The following is a 23,086-nucleotide window of genomic DNA, read 5'->3' on the forward strand; positions in this document are numbered from 1 at the left end:
ATGCGACCGTTCACGGTTCGGGGGCACGCGTTTACGCGGCTCGTAAATCGAACGATAAATTGATCAGCCGGATTCATAAAGCCGCGCGCGTCTGCACGCAACCGGAGAATATAAATTATTTAAAAATCAATATGCAACGCGCCGGTTGCGTTTCCGGCTATTCCACGCGAACTGAAAATAAAAGCTATTGTTTTGTAAGCCTACAATACGCGTTCGCAGCTTGTTTCCACCGTTTCGGAATTTAATGCAAGACATTTTACCGGTGAAGTATGATAAACGCCGCGAGCCCGCGGTATATCACGCGAGTAAGATGTTGAAAGAAATTCGATGCTCATTTGTGGAAAAATGACGGTGCTGCCGAATAAGAGAAAAACGTTTTAACATTTTATATAAGCATGTTGAAACCTCGAATATCATATATTATTCTTAATAGCCGAGAAAAATCAGTAAGTCTTGTGGAAATAATTTTAGTGGATTCTAACACGGTTTAGCTTATGGATCTTTTTTAAATAATTATTCTATCATTATTAAATAATTTATATAATCGTTTAAAAATAATTATATTTGTGTGTTTTAAACCATAAAATGACTACAACGAAGTACATAGATTCAAACGATTCCGCGTGCGGACAAAATAAGGTTGCAGATGGAGAGTTAAAAATAAGAAAGTGTGTTGCACTGGCGTAATTATTTAATACTAAAATTACCATCGAAACCCACTATTCTGTAATATGTTCTATAACGATCATGAGAGTTTATTGAGACTATGCGTTAACATGGTATATATGTACACATGAAACCAGAACCGTGTTTCATCATTTTCTTCGAAAGCAATTTTACAGGTTCGCTAATACGATAACGAAAAATTATGAATAAAACATCGTTATTTATCTTTACTACCATGCTTCTCGCGCCGATACTTTTCCGGCACTGGTTGTTACGCAAAGTCACACTGAAAGCTCGCGGAACAAGCCGACGATGTTCGCCGGTTTCGCTGAAAGTAACGAATCGTGTCGTGTTATAATTACAGCCGGCGAGAGAATCTCGATGGTGAACGGTGAGGGAAGACCGCTGGCGTTTCTCCAGGATCCTGATAATGTCCATAGAAAGATCGGGCCAGGGAATGGATCATGAAGTGACCGTGTACAACAAAGGACACAGTGGACACGTGTGATTCCTTGAGAAGTATTTAGCCACAATTAAGATGTACCCCGCGCCGGCGAGACACCCAGCCGCAGCCGTAAGTACCAACCAACCAACCAACCAACCAGTAGACAACGCGGATCCTATTCCTCGTTTTTTCTTTTCCTGACCCTCGTTGCTTGAACTTTCTCGAAACACCGAGAGGAAACGGTCGAGGTCAGGCACGGCTGTTGCGGGAAAAAATTATGACCGGCAAAAGTAAAGTGCATTACCCGGCGCGCAGAACTCGAGACACCGCGAGAACTTACCCAATTTTTATCGTTGTCCGGGGCAGTTTTCAACGCGCCCCGGAGTCGCAACTGCTAATTCTTGTAATTCTTTTGCGCCCTGGTAATTCACCTGACTTATGTTCCATCGCGAACCCATGAATCATGGGCGAATAGTATTTGCGCACCAGCTATCGCCCTACAATGCCCGGGGAAAACGTTCTCCGAAAAGTCGGGTAAACATTTCTTGCGAGGCCGGCGCTTGCGATGATCGATTCCAGTTAATCGTTAGTTTTCCAGCGGAACTTCGAGAGTTTCTCTTACGTGAAATTTATGTACAGCGGACTCGCATCACGCGCTACGGTATAACTTCTTTAGAACTGGATTAAACGACTTGATTTTTTTTTTCTTTTTAGATGATAGAAGGTGTACCTTACTATAGACAGTTGCTTCGGACGTACGTTTTAGTAATCAATTTAGTGAATTAAAAATTCAGATTTTACAAAAATCAAACTACGCGATTCTGCCTAAGAATTGACACTTCTTTCACGAAAGAAATTCCTCCCCTAAATTAACGTCAATGGAAACTGTGGACTTTTAGACTCGGGGATCTTAAAATATTTTTCGAATTTTACGAATTTTTTCATTCCCAATTAACACCTACACCCACCTAAACAAACGTTCTGTTTCTCAATGTCCAATTATAAAAATCACAAAGCCATTTTCATTGGAGATGATTGAATGAATGCCATTAACGAGCCAACTGCCAAATGATAAAAATTGAACAAACGAATTGGATTTTGTTACTTTTTCGAGGCAACGGGTCCAGCTGTCATTTTCAAAACGACAACAGGAATTGGGCAATTATGATATTTCTAATGTGATATTTCCACTTCTATTCGCGTCTCGGCTGATCTTCCTCCACGAATCCAAGCGACTTTAAACAACTTTTCGCTAGAGCCGAGTAATATCGCGATCAAAGTCGTCCCGCGCGTTCATCAGCTTTTCCTTCGACTAGTGTCCAAGGATTTCACGTTTTCCTCGGCGTCGCGGTTAAAAAGTAAAGCTTCGTAAGGCAGTTCAAACGGCCGGTGACGAGCAAAGCTTACGGTAGAAAGGATCAGCGCGGAGTAATATAATTGCGGTGGCCATCGTAGGAAAAGCATTCTCCTTTATACGGTTTACTCGGCCGTCTTCTAGATTTTCATTTTCTTACTGCAAGTAATTCCACTATTCAAAGAAGGCCCTGCCGTCGCTCACTGTCCCGCTCTCCTTTCCCCCCCCCCCCCCCTCTTCTTCTTCTTCCTCCCTCCCTCTCGCTTTCTCCTTCTCTCTCTCTCTCTTCCCTCTTTTTTTTTTACGTTTCCAACCCGCCGTTATAATTTCACGCGTCACATAAGCTCAAAGTCCTTTATGCGAAGCGAGACCACCGGGGAATTCGTCGACGCGGGAGAAGACCTCTAGAAATTGTACAGATTATTTATAGTGCGAGAGAGAGGGCAGAGAAGAGTCAACGTACAACAATTGCCGCTGGCAGAGACGGCCACTGACGATGCGTGGCCGCGACTCGTCGTTTGTTTGCTTATTGCCGCTAATGTGGCGCCGTTCAACGGGCATAAAGTGGTTCAATAATTTTCGCGCGAGCATTCTTCAACCGTAAAGCCGTCCCGCGATGATACACGAATCGGTTTAGGAGCCCCCGGCACCGATCTACACGGTGTCCGAAACGGTTGCGACACTCGCCGCGACGGCCCTCTATCGCATGGAAAATCGCCGACTGCGATCGTTCTAAAATTAGGTTTCTTCGCAAAACGGGACGTTCACTTTGAAGATTTTAAACGGTTCCGCATGTTGTCCCGAAGATTATTAGGGCCGAATGTGCTGTCGAGGAGTATCGAGTGTTTCTAATTAGCACGGTGTGCAGCAACTTCGAGCGAAAGTGTCAACGTGTAATCTGCTAATAGATCGGAGACTGTGGTTGACATTTTTGAGTGACCGAGATCTTTTCACTGCAGTTCGATACGAGTTCATAGTTTTTCCTTGTATTGTTCTTTCATTATATAACATTATACATCTATACGGAGTGGAGTTCATAAATATGTAATATAAATATAATAATTACCGATACACGAAGATTTGCGGAACGATGAATAAGCGGCCGGAGAATTTTTGCCTCTGTCGTTGGAAAGAGTATCGATTGTACATTCTTTTTCAAATTTCGGGGGCACAGGCTGAAAATTTCATTTTGCGTCAGATTTCGAACACCGTTATCGTTAGGTACACCTCGTGTACGCGATGTTAGCGAGAGTAGCAAACGACTGGATATTAATGGCGGAAATTAACTCCTGTCGAGCCTGGTATGGTTTTGATTCAATCACGCGTATCTGGTAGCTTTGGTAAAATCGTGTTAATTATCACAATGAGCCGGGATTCGACAATCTATGCACAAGAGTTCGGGCCAGTTAACTGGTGTGGTGGCAGTATCGAGTGAATCCTCGCGTGTGATTTCGTGTTTTAATTCGAGGGGGAATTCAATTACGACCGTAGATATACTTTTACGCTTCCGTGAAGGATCACCTAAAACTGGCGCAGAAGACGATTCACGACGAGTAAAGTTCCTGCGATATGAAATATATTCGTTTCATTTTAATTGCGAATCGATCTTCAATTCGTAATAGCATGTTCTATGTTCATTACGTTCTACTTCGAAACTATTGTTTCTTAATAGGAATCGAAAGAATGTTGCAAAATGTTATTTAAAATATGTCAGAGGGTATTAAAGAAATATTGTAATACAACTATTAGTTTGAAATTAGTTACCATCGTTTAATTAATTAAAAAGAGAAATGGTACGTAAAACGAGGAACATTCGCGTAATAAAATTAATAATATATAAACGTGATACCGAGAGGCGCGAGAGACTCGTCAACAGGGTTAACGCGAAACAAGTTAAAAAATAAAGAAGAAAGAATAAAATAAATTGAAGGAAACATACGAGCACCGACCGTGCTTCCCTTAAAAGCAACACGTGCCCGTTTCAATTCGCAGCTGAAAAAAAAAGAAGGATAACAGATAAATTACACAAACGAGTATGAAAAGCAAGGTTTTTTTTAAAGCTGCAATTTTCAGGGTAGACCGTAATCTCGGCGGAATTGTAAAAAAAAGTTGCAACAAGATTAATTAACGCGCGTATTAAGATTAACGAGGCAGATTTAAATCTGGAAGCGCGCCGCGGATCAACAGTTAGGTTCTCGACGGTGTTAAATCTAATCTGAAATAATGAATCGCTGGCGCATTAAAGAGCGCCCAAGGGTTTCCCTCCGCCGCAAGTCGAGAGAGACAGGAAATTGATTTCGAATTTACCTCGTGAATGATAGATGGCCCGAGGATCATAATAGAAGCGAAATACTCGCCTAAGCGCTAAGAGCCTGACCCATTCTCTACACTTGGCAACCAAACAAATGATGGCGATGCCTACGACTATTGTGCCTCGTAACACTGTAACTCGAGCCCTCGCGAAGAAGGGAAAGATAATAAAAGCGGGATGGAAGCTCGGATGGAGCGTCGTCGTTCGCTCCTTAGTTTGGCGAACCGTGGATATCGCGAGATCGCGAGGATTTGGCAAGATTTAGTAGCGGTAATAATAATATTAGGTCAACGAAAAGTAGACGGTCGATCATTGTTCCCGTGTACGCGGCGTTACGATTGTCAGATTGTCAGATAACAAATATTGTTCGTCGCAACTCAATAATACGACAGGCCACCGCGCTAATCGCCGTAACACGGTTAAACAGTCATTTATTTTCCGCTAACCGAATAGCAATGGCGACGCTACTTTAGACTCGTAAATCGTCCAACTCGCCGTGTAATCAAATGTCAGAATAATTCAGAGATCGTGTGCTTAGAATTGTAATATTCAGGAACGATCGAACCGTCAAAGTGAATTTCCTATTTCTCCGTTGTCCTTCGCCGATCCGTCCATTCGACAATAATATTTTTCACAGACCGATTCGTTGTTTTGCAATTCTCCGGAAGAACTGCGGAATTTATCGGGGCAATTTATTCGTGCTCGAAACCTTACGAATATGTTGATAGAGGAACGAAAGGTCCTAAATGTCTGTGAAATATTTGTTGAAATATTATCTCTGGCGCGGACGTGATCGTCGCGGTGATACTAGTTTTTATTGCCACCGGTGCGATTCCAATAAAGGCACGCGGTTACGCGACAGGTAAACGTTCATGGTACAATTGCTGACATTTTTAACTCCACTCCCATTAGGCATGGAGATCGATACGGATAATAATGGTCGGTGATACTCATAGTTGGAACTTGATTGCTTAATGCGTCGTGTGAAGGAAGTAAAGAACTTAATCAGCTTACTTCACACGAACGCGCCGATTAGTGACTCACCGTTTATATGCAAAATCTGAGGACGCAAGTCAGCATGATTCGTGTGACTCGTTAACCTTTCGTACCCCGTGTTTTCTTTGAAGTTCTTTAACGCGTTGTTTAATCAGTAATCGCATTCCGTTAAATGCGTCATAAAAACTTATCCGTGTATCCTCGGTGTCTATTGTAACGAGAATCATTACCAATCGGCGTATACACGTACACATGCATATAAAACGGAGCAATTTCAGCGCTAAAAATACGGGACTCTGACAATTACCTAAGTAATGCGACGATAATAGTGGAAATTTGCAAGTTTACAAATCACTAAACTTCATTGAAAGCTTATCGTTTACGTTTAACGTGAATCCAATCTTGCGCAACAGTTATGCTACCAACGACGAACACACCAGAAAACTATTTGAGAAAATATAAAAATTTTCATTGAAATCTTGAAAATTCTGAGTTTGAGATCACCTAACCTTCTTTCAACTTCTCTTGTCTTAATGTTTATAATAACTAGACTATAAAATATTAAAAGCACTTAAAGACCTTAAAAATGCTGCTTTGTTACATTGAACTCGTGAAAAAAATTAGAATCGGAAATACGTACGCAGACAATTTTTATATAATAAATAACTATTCCGAGCCCGATGTTTCGCGTCCGAGATCACTTAATTTACTTTCAGGGACGATCAAAGCCCCTCTCCCCGTTTATGCCGTTTTTCTTAGTTTGATAATAACCGTGCGGTTCGTTATGTGCAGTAACTGTCATTTAGCCTCTATAAGCAGTAATTAATGATTAGCAATTAATGCAGCTGAAATATTCCCTATGTAGAGCCAAAGAACGATGCGACAAGAAATGCTACACGGTAACTGGAAGTCTTGTAGCCTCTTTGGAAGCGGGCGCGCTGCGCGCGTTGACTTGTATTGTGCATTACAGCAAAGGACAAAGAGCCGCTGCTTTGTTTCCCCCTCTCTGGTTGCTCTTTCAGTCTCTTCCCACTTCTTCGCGCTCTCCCTCTCTCTCTCTCTCTCTCTCTCTCTGCCTTTCTCTCTCTCTGTCTCTGTCTCTCCTTGCCTGCTTATTTATTCACTCGCGTTTCGTCTGCACACACAGCATCTCGCATCGGTGATGCTGTTTGTATACCCGGCTGCGCGAGGTTTTTTCGATGTCTCCTCTTGTTAAAGTATTTACCGGTGTAATTTTGCTGAATCCTGCTACCGCTATTACCGTTAAAAGATCTAGACGGTGAACCGATAAGAATTGACACCGCCGCGCAGTAACGGGAGTTCCTCATCGAACGTAATCGTTTACAAGAATACGAATAGTTTCGGTAATGTCGATGCAGTTTTTTAAAATTCAATTGTCTTCGTCGCTGTCGCGTAAAAATAGTTACGGGATCGTTAATGGATATTTCAGTAGATTTTACGCGTCGTGCAGCTTTACTAGATACGCTTTATCAATAATTGGATGTTAACGTAAACGCGGTCGGCGAACAAGAATACTTTCGTAATTATTCTTACGCTTCAGTGTATCGGAGAATGTCGATTACTGTCAGTTTAACGTTTGAAGCGCTCAAAGGATTTAAATAACCGAGTGATTATATTATTAATAATCGACACGTGCCCGTAAGGGAATTTAATAACGAATATCGTTCATTAATATTGACTCGTGAATTCGCAAGCAACTGAAATTGAATCGCATACTTTTTGGCAGCGGTGTATCTCTATGAAATGAATGTCGATTCTTTGATAACGTCTAGTTGCCAAGAATTTAAAATGTACAGATCGTGTACCTAAGAATGCTTGATCTATCGAATAAACTGTAATATAAATTTATTTCCTGCTGAAAGAAATTATACGTTCGACGTGTTGCGATTTCTTTACGTTTCTTTTTAGGAATTATGAATATTGCACGGCTCGTCAGATCTTAAATTTTAAAACGAGCCTCGCACGTCCAAGCAACAGAGTGAACGATTCGATCCGATCTCTCCCCTATTGTGCGATATTTCGAAACTGGAACAATGGACTGTTTTATTTTACGCGATCTCCGCGGAGTTTATAGCGGTCGGGTCGATTCCTTTCGCCGCGACGGCGTCGAAAAGTGGTGTCGTTTCCTTCGGGGCCCCGGCGTTGTTTCCAATTGTTTCTGTCGATTGCGTTCGGCAAATCCGCTAATGGCGACTGTATACCGTGTAAACATTTGCGCCCGTAACGCGGCCAAAGTCTTGAATAATCTGTCATCGATCGAAAGCGGTTTACTTTCCGCGTGCCGCACGGAAATCCCTGTTGACGGATGAAACAAAAAAAAAAAAGAAAAAAAGCAAAAAACGAAAAACAACGAAATTGCGACATAAAAATGGTTCTCCGCGGGTGAGTTTTTTTTTTTTCGCAGCACGTGGACGCCGGAGCGGTGGGGGTAGCGCCGGGAGAGGGGAGGATACGCCGATGACAATCGCTGATCAAATTGCACGACGACTAATTGTTCGCCGAGTCGTCCCATCCGAATTGAAACGAGGAGTGAAAATTGAAATGCTCGCCGGAGGGTCACTTGATCCCGAAATAGAAAAAGTTATACTAGACGGCCGATTGGTTACAATGGACGGACAATCACGAATTTATCCTTGCGAGATGCGGCCCGGAGACTTCTCCTCCGGCAAGTTCCGAGGATTGTTTTCGTTCGATCGTTAATTGGTCGGTTTCGTTATCGACCCCGGGTAAAATAATTATTCTACGGCAAACTTTTCGGTATAATGTTTGCTCTCGCGGGGGGTGGGTGGGAGGGGGGGGGGGGGGGGGGCTGGAAAGGTTTGTTAAGCTCGGCTGTTGGTTAAGTGATAAAAATATGTACGCGTATCCTTGGGATATCGGTGATAAATTCGTAATTACTGATTTTCGCATGCACGCGCGTGCCCGCGTATTTACACGGCCGGAGAACTTTGCTTGACGCATAAACATCGGCACGTACGCGTACTTTTTTTTTTATACGGCAGAATGCTGCAAAATATTTCCGCCGGCAAATATAGAATTGTTTTTCCGGGGGATTTAGCAGTGACGTAAAACAGGGCGAAGATATAGTTATCTGTAATGTAAACGCCGATTTACGAGTAATTTCGCGAATTTAGCGGAACGAATAATCTTCCTTCTGTCTGTAATATGGTTTTGCTTTTAATTATAACTCATTTGTTGATAAATGTTTGACGCGTCCGTTTGTTCAACGATATTACTCCTCGAACACACGCGCCGCGGCAGTGTATTACTGGCAGATGTATCGTTAGAAATCAGTAATTACGCGGAGAAGGTTAACAATCATTGAACAAACTAATATGAAATTGATGGCGGATTTAAATCGCCAAATAGGAAACGAGAATTTCTAAAACGATCAAACGTGTGTGTATGATTTTTTTTTTTTTTCAGCAATAAATCTCTTGATCAGCATTTACGTTTTAATTGCGGACGCGATTACACGAGCTCCGGAATTATTATTTTCAGGAGAGAATTTTTTAATTGCTGCGCTACTGTAAACATTATTGCAACATGTTTTTCGAAACATCGACCCAATTACTGGCAACTTTCTCTCATAAATAATGTAATGCGAGCTCGTCTTCTTCCATCATGATCAACAATTTAGAGAAAAATGAGGCTATAAGAATTAAATGCTCGTAGCGTTTTTCCAAAAATAATTGCAATTTTGGAATAATTGGAGTTGGATGAACAATTACGATTCACCGACGTACATCACGATCTTTCCTGTATGTGGTAATGTAGCTGGTTTCAAATGAAACGTTTAAATTAATTAAAATCCGTTCGATAAGATATATACGATCCCTGCAATTTCATTTACAATAGCCGTAACTATATCGTCCAGTAGACAGATTCGCGAAGTTCTATAGACTGCCATTTAACCAGTTAAGGGTTGAACATAAAAATGGATCGATCAACTCCGCGTTAAGCACGCTAATTTTACCGTCGTAGTTAGACGCGTGGGTTACATTTATCACACGGTTAAAAGTTGGCGCACTTTATGGTTTCAAATTATGATCATGAGATTCGATAGTGTAATAAAATAAGGTACTTCGTTCCATGCACTTAAAAAAAGCACGGTTCGTTAAGAAGGTTCATACACAATGGAAAACGAATTTTTATATCGTGCGAAGAAAAATGATTGAACTGTTGGATGCGATGTTTGGATTGTTGATGGTAAATTATTTTTTAGAATTTTTAAGGGAACTATCAAAACGTGCCGACAATGTTGCTACGTTATGACGTTGAGATTGTTGCAATATGACATTAAAAAACTCCACAAGATCTTGAAGATATTTTTAGACTCCCCAAATATTAAAAAATTCGGTTTATGCGATTATAATCAAAAAATTGAAAATTCAAGTTCTCGAGTATGAGCTGTAATAAAATCTAATTCTCTCGGGGAGCACAGGATCCGTCGATCCAAAAACATCCATGGATCAAGAATGATTCAGGAGTATACCCGTTAAGTTTCCACAAAACCGTGGTGCAGATGGCAACCATAATATCTTTTTATCCATCCTCCCTAGACTTCTATGATTTGTACACTTCAACTTACGGACGACACCCACTGGAAGTTCGCGTCCACCGGCGAGTTCTGTTCGCTAATAGCTCTCGAGGGTGACATTCCGAAGCCGTCACGAAGCGTTAGGCCGCGTTCATAGCCAACGTTGCAATTTACAACGCGGCCGTTCGCCGATTTGTTTTCACCGCGTCGAGAACGTCTTAAAACGTTCCGTCGATCTTTGCGCCGGCCCGTTTCGCCCTCTATACCGGAATAATGGACCCGTTCCAAAGTTTTTACGGGCACTCGGGACTTCCTGTCGCGCGCGCGCACACCGTGCATCCCGAAATTCTTACGAGCCGCGGCGGCACAGAAAAGTCGGCAACTTCTAATCCAGTTTTTTACGCGAGAACGCCGGGCGAACGTCGGATCGATCGCGACACACGTTTACCGATGCCGGCTCGCGTGCCTCTCGCGCGAGCGTTAATTATTGCCGGCTCTGTTCCGTCGCAAAGGAGCCGGACACGTGGGGCTTTCGTGGACGAGGTTTATGACACGTTCGTGACGGGACGGTTATTTTAGAAATTAACTGTCCGAGGACGCACGTCAACGTAGTAACGACATTGTGATTGTATATCTTACTCCAGAAATCGCAAATATATAACATGGTTATGGCAGTAACAAATGCGCAGGAGGTCAGTTTATTTTTGGACAAAGAAATTTAATGTATTTAACAAACATAAAAGTAATTATTAATTATTAATTCGTCGGTACTTAGACCTGGATTGACCCCGTTCGACCTTCAAATAAAATCTTAGTTATCAAAATATTCTATATTATTTGCAAAATATAAAATATAAAAACCTAAATTTTGTAGTATTTGTCTACGCTTACACAGACAATTGAAAAAATGCTGTGCCGGCAACCTCGCGGGGTCGTTTTAAGGTTAAAGACCCCAGTTCGGTTCGACAGGGAACCGGAACGTTACCCGAAATTACAACGCGAACGTAACTATTATTCTCGGTGATATCTCATCGTTTCCGGTTCGCCGGATCCGGACGATTTCGTATTTTCCCGCGCGCGGACACGCGTCCATCCGTTTGCACGCGTCAAGACTTTATTCGGCGCGTAAACAGCCGGATTTTAAAAAGGCTCGGCGGACACGTCCGCGCATTCTTTATTCCGTTCGACGGGGCGAAATATTATTGCCGGCAGCAGCAATATCGCGTTGTTTTTATTTTGCCGAGCCCCGCCCGCGCAAACACCGGGGGCCCGGATGTAACGGAAATGCAGTTATTTGTTACGTTGCCCATCGATTTATGGGTAATTTACCGAATTTTGCAGATTTGTATTTCCATTGTTTACGATATGATAATATAATTCGTATCAATTTCGGAATAAAAGGTAAGTTTGCCCCTGTCCTGCAAACACCGGCGAAATACACGATTAATCGTTGCCAGCGAAATTTTAATATCTTCGCGCGAGCTTGTCAGCGTCGAACGAAATTCGATGCTATTTTTTTAGCTTGCTGATCGCGCAATCGACATAGGCTGGCTACTCAAGCTACTTAACCCGTCAAATTGACGGGTTAGCTGATTACGTAAACAATCCTTATATATTTGCTTCGTTTGTAAAATTATTTCTCCAGCAGTAAATATAAGAGTGAACGAAAAGTCTGAGATGCCTCAAACTCATTGTATCTCAATAGTGGATCGATAATGTGATACATATAAAGTAAACTGTTTGGCCTGGGTGGCCCGTTTTGTGTATTCAACGAAATCGATTACCAGAGAGATCCCCGCGTCATTCGAAACTCAAAGCATGCGGCAGACTAAATGTCGTATCGAAAAGATATTCGGTTCATGTGTTGGTTCAATATAACAACACATATAAACAATTTTCAAAGCCGGCGACAGCCGACGTTAGACTGCGGTGGCACGAGCTGGTCTTCAGTATAGTTTTTGCAGTGACAGTGATAAGAACATTTTTCGAAGACAGTGTGCAAAAGTTCCGGTTATTGTAGTCCCCGCTTATTGTAAGTATTTACAGTAGGGTAATTGAATTTGGGCACAGATTTTTTACTTTCGCCGACCACCCTTTTCTAGCAATCATAGCGTGAAAGCGGGGTGTCGCCGGTGGCCCCGATAGCCTCCTTTTTTATAATATTTTAGATTTGGCAGCGATAAACGCGTGGATACTGTATAGAGAGTGTACCGGATCCAAAATATCCAGAAAAGAGTTTATATTTTGTCAAAGTTCAGCCGTTTCAGTTCTGTCACCTTCAACATCAGGAGTCCGAAAAAGTTGTCAAATGGGCTACTGCAATAAAAATAAAAGCAGTAGTTGCTGTGTGTATTGCAAGAAGATCGTATGCGAAAAATGCACAAAAGAAATTCAAAACATATGTAAGAAATGTGCCCGATAAAAGTGTTCATCCTGTAGCGTTTACATTATTGTTATCATTTCTGTGATAAAAACAGATTTTGACTTATTAATATTTTATTTTTACATGAAGCCTTATATTGCTCAACTCAGACTTAGTTTGAATAAATTGATTTTTTAAAATAAATAAGTATTTTCACCTACCCGTCAATTTGACGGGTGCCGTAGAGATAGGTATATAAGAAACGCCCGTAAATCTAGTGTTAATAGTTTATTCTTTTTACTGGAAAATTGATGCAAGTATTTCTTGCAACGGAGATTTGATATTAATTCGTTACAGGACACTTGTACGATCTCTAATATTTTTTGTATAGTTTTATTCAATCAGTAACGTTTCTTATAATTTCGATTCATTGCTGTCGCGCAAATTGAAATTTTGTTGTATGATTTATTTAACTATAGGGAGTGCGATACGTTCCATTTAAATGATAATTTCAGGAGATATTGTTACCGCGTATCAATCGAAATAATTTATTCAATGATGGAGTAAACAGTTTTGATTGCAAGTTAATTAGAAAATTGGCGGAAGATAAAATGATAATGCATGGTTTCATCGAACATGTAATAATGCGCAACGAGTCGCGATCGTATTTAGAGTTTCTTATAATGTAATGTACGTAGTATGTAACCATAAATATCAGCGTCGATGTCTTTTTCTGAAAACACTAGTTACAGAACAGGTGTATCTTCAAAAACAAGACTCTAATTGCGATAAAAATAGCTGTGAAACTTGCGGACAACAACGTGTACGAGGAAGTTTATTAATTCACACGTGTTCACGTTCGCCAACACTTTTCTTATGATTTCGACAAGAGCCGTGAATAATGAAATTCTGCAGCATCAACGTTAGAACATTCTCCGCTCTGCATACGTGTATATCTTGCTCGGGAGAATGCGAATAAAAACGATCGGCTGTCCGATGAAAAGCGCTTGGAGTGATTAATCGCGGGGATTAATTAATCGCGGAGGTAGCAAGAAACCGCGTGGTTACGCTGATGAATCCATCGCCCCGGTCGGCGCGGCGTACGACGTTTCGTGAAATCGTAATCAGACGAATGCTCTTTTTCATCGCGCGCGAATGATGGACTGCGATCCGTAGGGGAATTTCTGATCATCCCCTATTACCCCATCATCCCGACGATTACGTCGAACCTATGTTTTGTCTGTGTATCAACATAATCAGCTAAGCATCGGCGAAGGTATTTTTATACCAGTTACAGATCAATCGAGCAACGATCGTCTATTTGCTAACCTTCGATCCGATTAATTTCCGTTCGAGTAGACGACTTAATGATTCCACTGATCGCGAACTTTTTTTTGGAAGATAATTGTTCGAATGAATAAACGATTGAATAATTTTATTAGCAAATATTTTTTTGAGAGTATCTTGCTGTTATGTTATTCGTGGATAAATTATTCGCAAGTTAAAATTTTATTCTTATTGTTATCTCTGTCATTAAACATATTGATTACTGTAGTCAGCTGTGAATTTGATTTTAAGTTAAATTCGTTTTACGATTTTATGCATTCCGTTTCGATTATTGTAGAGTTTCTCTAGCGCGATGAAACGAATAATAGAACAGCAATTCATTAATATTGTGAATAGATTATGGACCTTCAATTATGAGTTTGTAGTTTGATATGTCGAAGAATCCTCTCAGATTGAATTTCTTCCGAGAATAATGAAATTGTCCGAGGATGAATTGCCTACGATAATTTTGTTGGATCGAATCCGAACTTTTTAACTGGTGGTTATTTTTAATGCACAATTATAGTCGCTATAGAAAAGGTCGTAAGTGTCAAGATTGAAAAATGTAATGTGTCGAAATTCATTTTTATTGTAATTTTACAATGTGGACCTTTTTTTAGTCTGCGACGGGAATTTCTCTATAATTCTGATCTTATAAAAATAACGTACAACAAATGAGAGTCCAGAGTTCTTTAATCATATTAAATAACGAAGAAGATCGTTGCACAATAATTTAAAGTTGCAAGTATGCTCGTAGCTTTTAAATAACGATATTTGGCACTTACAGCGTTTTCACGAAGCACCCTTCACTTTCCGATGGGGCGAACGTGTAACAGGGTTGTTTCGTAGGGTTGTTATCGACTCACCGTGAACGTTAGGAATTCGTAGAAAAGAGAGTCGTTTTCGCTTTGCATCCCCTGTAATTGGTGGATTTTAGCGACATAATTCTTAGCCCCGAGGCATATCACAGGCCTACACGAGCTTTAAGCCTTCGTCGGCAGGTCCATTGGGGCGGTCGCCTCTACCTCTTCTCATATACACACCCGTTCTCTCTCCCCTTCTCTCTCTCTCTCTTTCGCTCTATCTCTCTCGCTCTATCTCCGTCCCGCTCTCTCGTTGTGTACACGGGGGTGCGGCTCGGGCTTTACCCGACTGTTGGGATCCGTTAGGCTCCGGAGTTTGAGGGTAAGAACGGTATGACAAGCATTTGATGAGGGGACCAACGCCACCCACTGAAATCCAGACGAGTGGTTCTCATTTTGGTTTCGCTCGGAGCAATCCGCGTCCATCCTACGAATACTTTCATTATATCCCCTTTCATCCGGCCACGGACTTGGCTGTGATTTTAGCTAACGATCTATTGACACGTTGTTTACGGAGAAACGAATAAATTTGATTCGGTTCGAGCGGTGTGCTTTACAAATTGCGTTGGCCGTTTGGCAAACTGATATTTTCTTAGCGCGTACTTATGTAAGAATCGCGGACGAAAATCGCGCGAGCCAGCTGTTCCCTTTAATATTTACGGTATACAGGGTGTTTCAGGTTCGAACCGACAAGTTTTACACGTGAACTCGAGACCGTGAAACAGACGAATTTGTTCTGGGCTCGCAAATGTCTCCTTCAAGAGATATTTAATACTAAAGTAGCAGGACTTAGCAATGTATGCTATCGAAGCAATTCAGGTTTATCGCAAATGGTACTGAAGAAAATTGTTATATTTACTGCCTGCCTCCAGCTTAGAGCAACCTGCTAACACTGTTCAAAGATGGGAATTGATAATAGCGCGAGCTTGCATTGAAGTCACAAGTGCAAGCTTAGTACTAAATACAACAATTTTCTTTAATAATAGACACGATAAGTTTACATTATTTCGATGATATACTTCCCGAAGAAATATTTGCCCGTTTTACGATCCTAGATTCATATTTAAAGATCGGTCGGCTCAACTCTGAAACGCCCTGTATAAATGAGGATGCATACCTTCAGAGCAACTTCGAAATAGTCGTGTTTCCAGAGACAATGCCGGAGATAGAAGAAAATATAGATTGATTTCGCGGACTCGTTGGAAGCTAGAGAACGGCGAGAGAGCTGGTAGTACACCGGCATCGAGTGAAATCTTTCCCCGATCGCGTTAGCATCGATCAACGCTCAGGACTCGCCCCGCGTCTCCTAAATCCGAGCTAAATTACCCTGATTAGATTACAGCGTCGGTCACTCTAGATCCGATCGGTTAGCGATCACTGTCCGTTCTTAATGCCGGCTCGGCCAATAAAGAAAGCATTCCCCGCGACGTCGACAGGGGCCGAACGAAAGTTTCTAGTCGATTCTCCCTCGACCGGGGAAACCACAAATCTCTCGGCGCGCAATTCAATCGGCCTGGCATCGGCGTATACCTCATTCCAGGAGGAGGAAGTTCTAGCCGCGGAGTGCGACGGTGGCAGAGAGAGAGAGAGAGAGAGAGAGAGGGGGAGGGAGAGAGAGAGAGCCGGTGGGTAGGGGTCGACCGCGTTTTCTGCCTTCAGACCACCCCACTTATACGCCATTGTAGAGTCGCGGCGCGTTTTTCGCCGGGTGATGGACGCTCGCTCGAAGAATGTAACGTTACCCGTGGAAGATTGATCGCCACTGCCAACTGTGTCGAGAACGTCGCAACACTCTTGCCACACCGGGGAGTCAGCGAGCGTCCTCGCCAGTGATTCTCACCGGGCGGCCTTGATCCCGCGACAAGATCCAGCCCCGGCGCCGAAGAGGGTTGAGGACCGCCGGCCGGTTCTTGTCCAACATTTACATTTACATGTCGAACGAGGTTCGACCCTCGGCCATCCTCGTTAAAGCGCAGAAGGGCACGGTCAGAAATATACGGCACACATATGCGGCCATATTGTGTGCACACACAGGGACACCCCGCGCATGGGAGTCGCGCGGCCACGGGCGCGGAACCGACTTCACTGTCATCCGCATGATTGTCGCGCGGCGAATGATGCGTATCGATCAAGAGACCCGCTCCGCCGAGGCGACGAACCCCCCCTGCCTCGTTCTACGAAAACGGGGTACATGCTCGGTACCATTGGGGGATATCCGTCGGTATTGACGATCTTCGAGGAATATCAGCGAGACGTGTGCCGTTCGCTGATCGAATCGTTGGATCAATTAATTTTTTATTCAACCCCTTAACGATCAAATCTGACGTACGTCACGGATACACCGACTTAACCCTTTGCCCTACGATTTCTTGTACAGCTACCTTGACCAACATTTGATCAAGATAATTTATCTGTTGTTTGGCAACGTATCATTTTTTAAAACAATTCTAACAATGTCAAATTTCTTTGTTTTCTAAAAAAATGTTGAGAAGTAGAAGTTTTCGAACAAGAAAAGTCACGTCAGAAATGTAGATAGGGTGAAACGTGTCTTCATTTTCTATTTAGAGTTGCAATGGCTTCGAATGCAAAGGTTTAACACTAAATCCACCGTACAAATGACTGGTTACACATTTGTAAGGGCGCGTTCTAGTCTCGAACGCGTTTTTTCTGTTTTTTTCTTGGCATTTATTTATTGCAAAGAAATTGTTCAACCATCGGCGTTTTTCATATATATATCTGTTACTATTTCAACAATATTCACAAATTTTTTACCACGAGAAATAGTCAAAATTGATGGTAACACTAAGCCTTATGGGCAATCAGAATGCGTCTGGCTATCGCCAGGAACCATGAGGGATGAAAAGAATTGACAATTAAGAAAATGGCAGCATTTTGAAGGTGAAATATCAGTTCGCGTCGTCTTTTTTTTGTTACTTAACGCCTGTTATGAACGTGACACGTGTAATGTTCACAATCTCGCACTTTAGATGAGAATGGTCAAATTAATTTTATGCACGTTGATATGGAAAGTCGTAGTGCATAGCATAATAATCAGGGAGTTCATAACTTTCGTTTGATAAATTGTTTTAATATTTTACAAGCGAGACACGCCGCGTTTAATGAAACATTTTGTACTGAACGTGTGAACACCAGGAAATAATAAATTCTCGTCGTGTAACTGCTTCGGCCGTGCAAGTATTGTAATAATGATGATGCTAATAGTAATAATAATAATAACGACGATTGCTCCAAGATAATATCTTGTCTATATTCCACGTCATTAATGTTACATCTGTAATGATTGTAATACTTTCATGATTTTATATCTTAGAAAGGATATTAGAAATCGATACATGGAATAAACAGGTTTGACGGATGATCGGCTCAATTGATATAAATTAATGAATAATCGTTTCAACTAATAGCAAAATTATGTGTACGTAATCATCAATTAGATTCGCATTCTTTACAGGCGATTTCTATCTAGCTATGAGACTTCCAAGACAACCGAGTACTTCTTTAGTTGCTAGCAAATAGTGATTTGATTTTACATTTTTTTATAAATTTAGTATGTCATTTAATTTCAGATTCTTTCTATTATAAACAGTATCTTTCTTTATATCCTTTTTAAACTAATTAGACATTTTAATATCGAATAGGGGCGTAAGGCAAGGTAATAGTGTCCAAAGAAAGAAGAACCGTTCAGTAATTATAGCATATGTAGTAAATAGCTGTACCTAAGGCGATCTGTATTAAACGCTATTTATTCTAAACATCTGTTCTATTAGTCAAGCACATATGCTTCCTTAATTAACTCGGCTAATCGAGATTTTAGTGTACATTATAATCTGGAGCCCTCTAACAAGCAGCGTAGATTGTTATCTCTTGTCTTTCCTTAAAATTGAGAACTATATCATCCTCTGCGTAACGTGCCCTCAGACTCATTTAAGGCCCGTAGTTTTACAAAAATTGATGACACAAAAATGCCTTTATGGAAATGTAATTAAAATCGAGATCCTAATGTCATCGTTTCGATAAAATTTGGTAAACAGTTATTTTCACCACTACGATATTTATCCCATTTAATCACATTTAACCCATTGTTAACACGACAAAGGTCAAAGTGTAAATATGATTGAAGTCCTGTTCCTCAGCTTTCAGTTCCCAACGATGCTTATATATAATTATTAGAGGATCGTCTATCCCGCAGTATGGGGGCAATTTTCCCATTATCCGCAATTATTCTTCTTTGTGGGGGATTGAAATGTTAATACAGTTCCACCGCAAGCTATTACCCATATAGAACTTACGGTATAGGGGTTGCCAAGTGGACAGTTAATGCACGCTCGCGTCTAATAAAAAATTTAGGCGCGTATGTAGGTTGACTATAGGCTCGTGTGAAGAGACTTCGGAACGAAGGGGGACCGAGAGGATAGAGAACGACGCGCAGGGTCTCCGTCGGCGACGCAGCACGCGCTTCATCCCTCGCGCGACGAAGACATTTGTACGCTTCCGTATCGGTCACTTGGCGGATCGAAGCCACACTCGCGAGACGTCGAGCTTCTTGAAGGGTCCACTAGATGGCCACTCGAAGGATCCCTCGATCTCGCTGCTGAAACATTACGGCCGGACCGAAGACCTTGTTAATCCAAGGTCGGCCCCTTGGAGGGGTTGCACCGTGCCGGGAAAGGGGTGATCTTTTTCTTGAATAAATAAGTCGGTAACCTAAAGGTAAAATCCCCGAGAAAAGTGCAAATCCTCGAAACCCATGACGTCTTCAAGGGGCTGTTTCACATGCTTCGCCGTCGTATTGTGCCGCGGATAAAATATTTCGTGTAAACACAGTTTCACGGCGAGCTGAGTTTAATAGAAGCTTAGCGAAAATTTCAAGAAAGTATGCATGCTTCCCCGGAACGCTGTGTGCTGCAACGTCGGTTTTACTACATTCTTACCCTCGCGGTTTACCCTGGATATTTGTTTGGTACGCTGCGTGGACTCGAGCGGTTCCTTATTTAATATTGCCGGCGACGTTTCCGTATTTGTGCAGTATTACATGCTCTGTCTTTCAAACGGAAGATTTGTAATCAGATTGCGGGACTTTGTGCGATATCTGGGAAGAGTCTTTGCGATTGCGTTCTAACAACGAGTCGGATGATGATTTCATACATGATCTACCAAATATGAATGCTGTTCAATTTTTTTTCTGAAGTCGAAACTTAGACTCGATTCTTTTGTTATTAAAATTGAAAAATGAAGGTAAATTCGATATAGAACGAAGAAAAATTGTCAATCAGTTTTCGTTAACTATTGTAAGTGTGAAAGAAGTTTCAGTGCTGGGGGATAAAATAAAATAGAATAAAATAAAATAATAAAATTGTATTTAAAATAATTATAAGCTACGAGGCCCGTACAGGCGTTTTAAATCACTTTAGCTGCGCGAACCTTGTAAAGTATTCAGTGCCAGAGTTTAATCGAGTATTAAGAATGAACGAGACTCTAATTTTCGGTACAAATATCGGATTAACTTGGAATGATTATGAGCGTAAATACGTAGACGCGCCGTTCCATTTAATGTTGTTCGAGCGCATAAACGTGCACTTAACTGCAGGTTACAGTTTGTTTTCCGATAGGAGAAACTTGAGATACTTACACCGATAGTTGCAGCACAGCTGCCAACCCCGCTACACCGTAACCGAGCTCATTACATGCGCGCAAGAGAAATGTGGTGGACAGATATCGTTACACACGTTGCACCGCGAATCTCTTCATCCAAAGAGCCCGTCGAATATATTGACCGCAATGATTCTTCTGATAAAAGATCAGACCTAAATCAACACTAGTTCGTCTTTAATAATTTCGCAAATAGAACGAGACGATTTTGGTTGTGCTAGGATTGAAATATTAAATTTTGCAAGAATATCGCGACACGTAATATAGACGGAGAAGGCAACGAATAAATTTAAAACATTGAATTTCCACTTTCTAAGCGAATTATTCTGATTTTATCGGATCCGGGTGGCCGCCGCAGGTTGTCCCGATAATCGAAATACCATCAGCCTAGTGTCGTAGGGTAATTGGGGTGTGGTGCGTAGGTGACAATGCATGTCAGGTTCCGTTCCCCGCGAAGCCAAACGGTATCTGATTTCACGAGGTCGGCCGAGCGGCATCCGAACAAAGTGCATCGAAGTTCCCGATACGAAATCGAAGAATATCGCGAGTATTCTTCGTCAATTCGCTCTATCAACGACCGCGTTTCCACGGACGATAAATCCTGTCGGAGTCGCGGCGCGCACGGGTTAAGGGGAAGTAGCAACACCCAGGAGTGACTATAGGGCATTGTGTGTCGGGGCGACGATGCTACTCGTCCGGAGGAACGTGTAGCATGTACACGTGCTCGTGCAATCGCACACAACGCCCCCCAAGAACAACACAGTGCGCCGCTCTGTCGCTGGATCACGTCGGCCTGGGTTTGCGGCAACCAACCGAGCGACAGAAAAGGAAAGACAGCGAGGGAGGGACCGAGGAGAGAGACGGAGACAGAGAGAGAAAGAGACCGAGTGATAGAGCCAGGAGAGGAGAGGAGAGGAGAGGAGAGGAGAGCGGCTCCATTCCGCTGGTCCTCTCTGCTCCGGCGCATTGTGCGCATTGCCATGAAACGTCTAACCTATAATAATCATACCGATATACAAGACGAGCTCCGTAATGCTTGCTTCTCGTGCACACGCACACAAGCCCCGGCCCCCCGTGTACGTGTGTGACCCGAGCGGTAACGCGACCGTCAATCCGCCATTGCGACATGGACGTGAGGTTACGCGCGTGAACGAGAAGCAAGCTTGAGCTCTCGTCCGTGGCCCTTGCTGCCACCCAACGCGCTGGTTCCGCCAAGAAATGGTAGTCAAATCTGATGTAATATTCGCACGATCGCTTCTTTTCTCGTCTGTCGGTCCTGTTTCCTCTCTAAACGCTCTGGCCACAATACGGCAACAAGCTGACACTCGTCCTTCTTCCATTTTCTTCTTATTATTAGCCTCGGAATCAACCCCTTATTACTATAATTCGTCGTACTATAATTCATCGAGGTTATGGTAATTATAAAATATTTTTTAACTTCTCGTGAACTGCTGAAAATTAACCTGAAAAATTCCGATACCTGAGTGCATAGCGAGGAGTTATATATTTATTGTTTTATTCAATCTTGTAGGCACTTTGCTTTAATTCCCTCTAAACGAGTCACCTGCAATAATTAAAAAAATAGATACTTTTAAATATCGATTTTTCTTATTTTTTATTCTAAACCTTGAGAAGGTGTTTAGCTGGCCAATCTTATCACATATCACTTGAATAAATAAATACGATAACATTTGGGTCAAAATGATCCTCCAGCTGTTATCCGTGGGCGAATAACGCAAGTGCGCGCCGACTATTCGAGTAAAACGTCGGGAACAGATGTCCACGTGAAATAATTTCATTCCACGTCCTCGACATAATTTTTTTTCCCCATGAACAATTATCGCCCCCGCGGGTTGCGGCCCGTGTTTGTCGCCACCCTGTATATTAGATGTTTTATCTCCGCCATCAGTTACACGCTATCACAGCGGAGCTTCGCAAATTCTGACTGCTCAGCTCAGACAGCAGGAATTTCACAATGTTCTCTCCCTCCCTGCCTTTCACCTTGGTCTTCTTCAACGAGCGGCCTCCACCCACCCACTCAGCCACCCTTTAAATTCAGTCTAGGCTCCCCTTACAAAGCGCGCCGGTATTTGTTAGCGCATTTTATGTCCCGACATTGATTGAGCATACATATTCCGTTAAGGCGTTTCTCCAACAGACGTTCCAAATTGTGTTCTCCTCCATTATGATGGAGCATCCCCGTCGTTCCCGTTCTTTTCCCATCGGGCGAGTATACGCGCCGGAAACTCTAATCTAATAGTTTAACCAGCATTTTACACAATTTATTCGTCACGGTATCTTTCTCCCCGTATCGATCTTTTCCCTTCAGGTGGTTCGAGGTTTCTTGTTATCCACGTTAAATAAATTTGATACGCATATTTCCATCAAGTAGACGCACTTTATTTGTTATTTGTAACACGCACAATAGAACCCACGTATACATTTATTACAGTATAATTATGCGAACAGCCAGGTCAGTTATTTTTACTCAAGTCTGGACTTGTTAATCCTTTGCGTTGGTGTGCTTACTCA

At 42.1% G+C, this 23,086-nt stretch overlaps 1 protein-coding gene across 10 annotated transcripts in view; it reads left to right on the forward strand.

Annotated features, from left to right (window-relative positions):
* Gro (TLE family member transcriptional corepressor groucho) overlaps positions 1-23,086 on the forward strand; it is a 152,161-nt gene that overhangs the window by 7,798 nt on the left and 121,277 nt on the right. For all 10 annotated transcript variants that reach the window (XR_013494631.1, XM_078187819.1, XM_078187809.1 and 7 more), the window contains one exon: positions 1,031-1,240. Coding sequence is in view for 9 of the 10 variants with exons in the window: in XM_078187819.1 (XP_078043945.1) it covers positions 1,205-1,240 (36 nt within the window). In the remaining variant the exon portion in view is untranslated. The remainder of the gene's footprint in view (positions 1-1,030; positions 1,241-23,086) is intronic.

This window comes from Augochlora pura, chromosome 2 (genome assembly GCF_028453695.1).
Source record: "Augochlora pura isolate Apur16 chromosome 2, APUR_v2.2.1, whole genome shotgun sequence".
NCBI lineage: Eukaryota > Metazoa > Arthropoda > Insecta > Hymenoptera > Halictidae > Augochlora > Augochlora pura.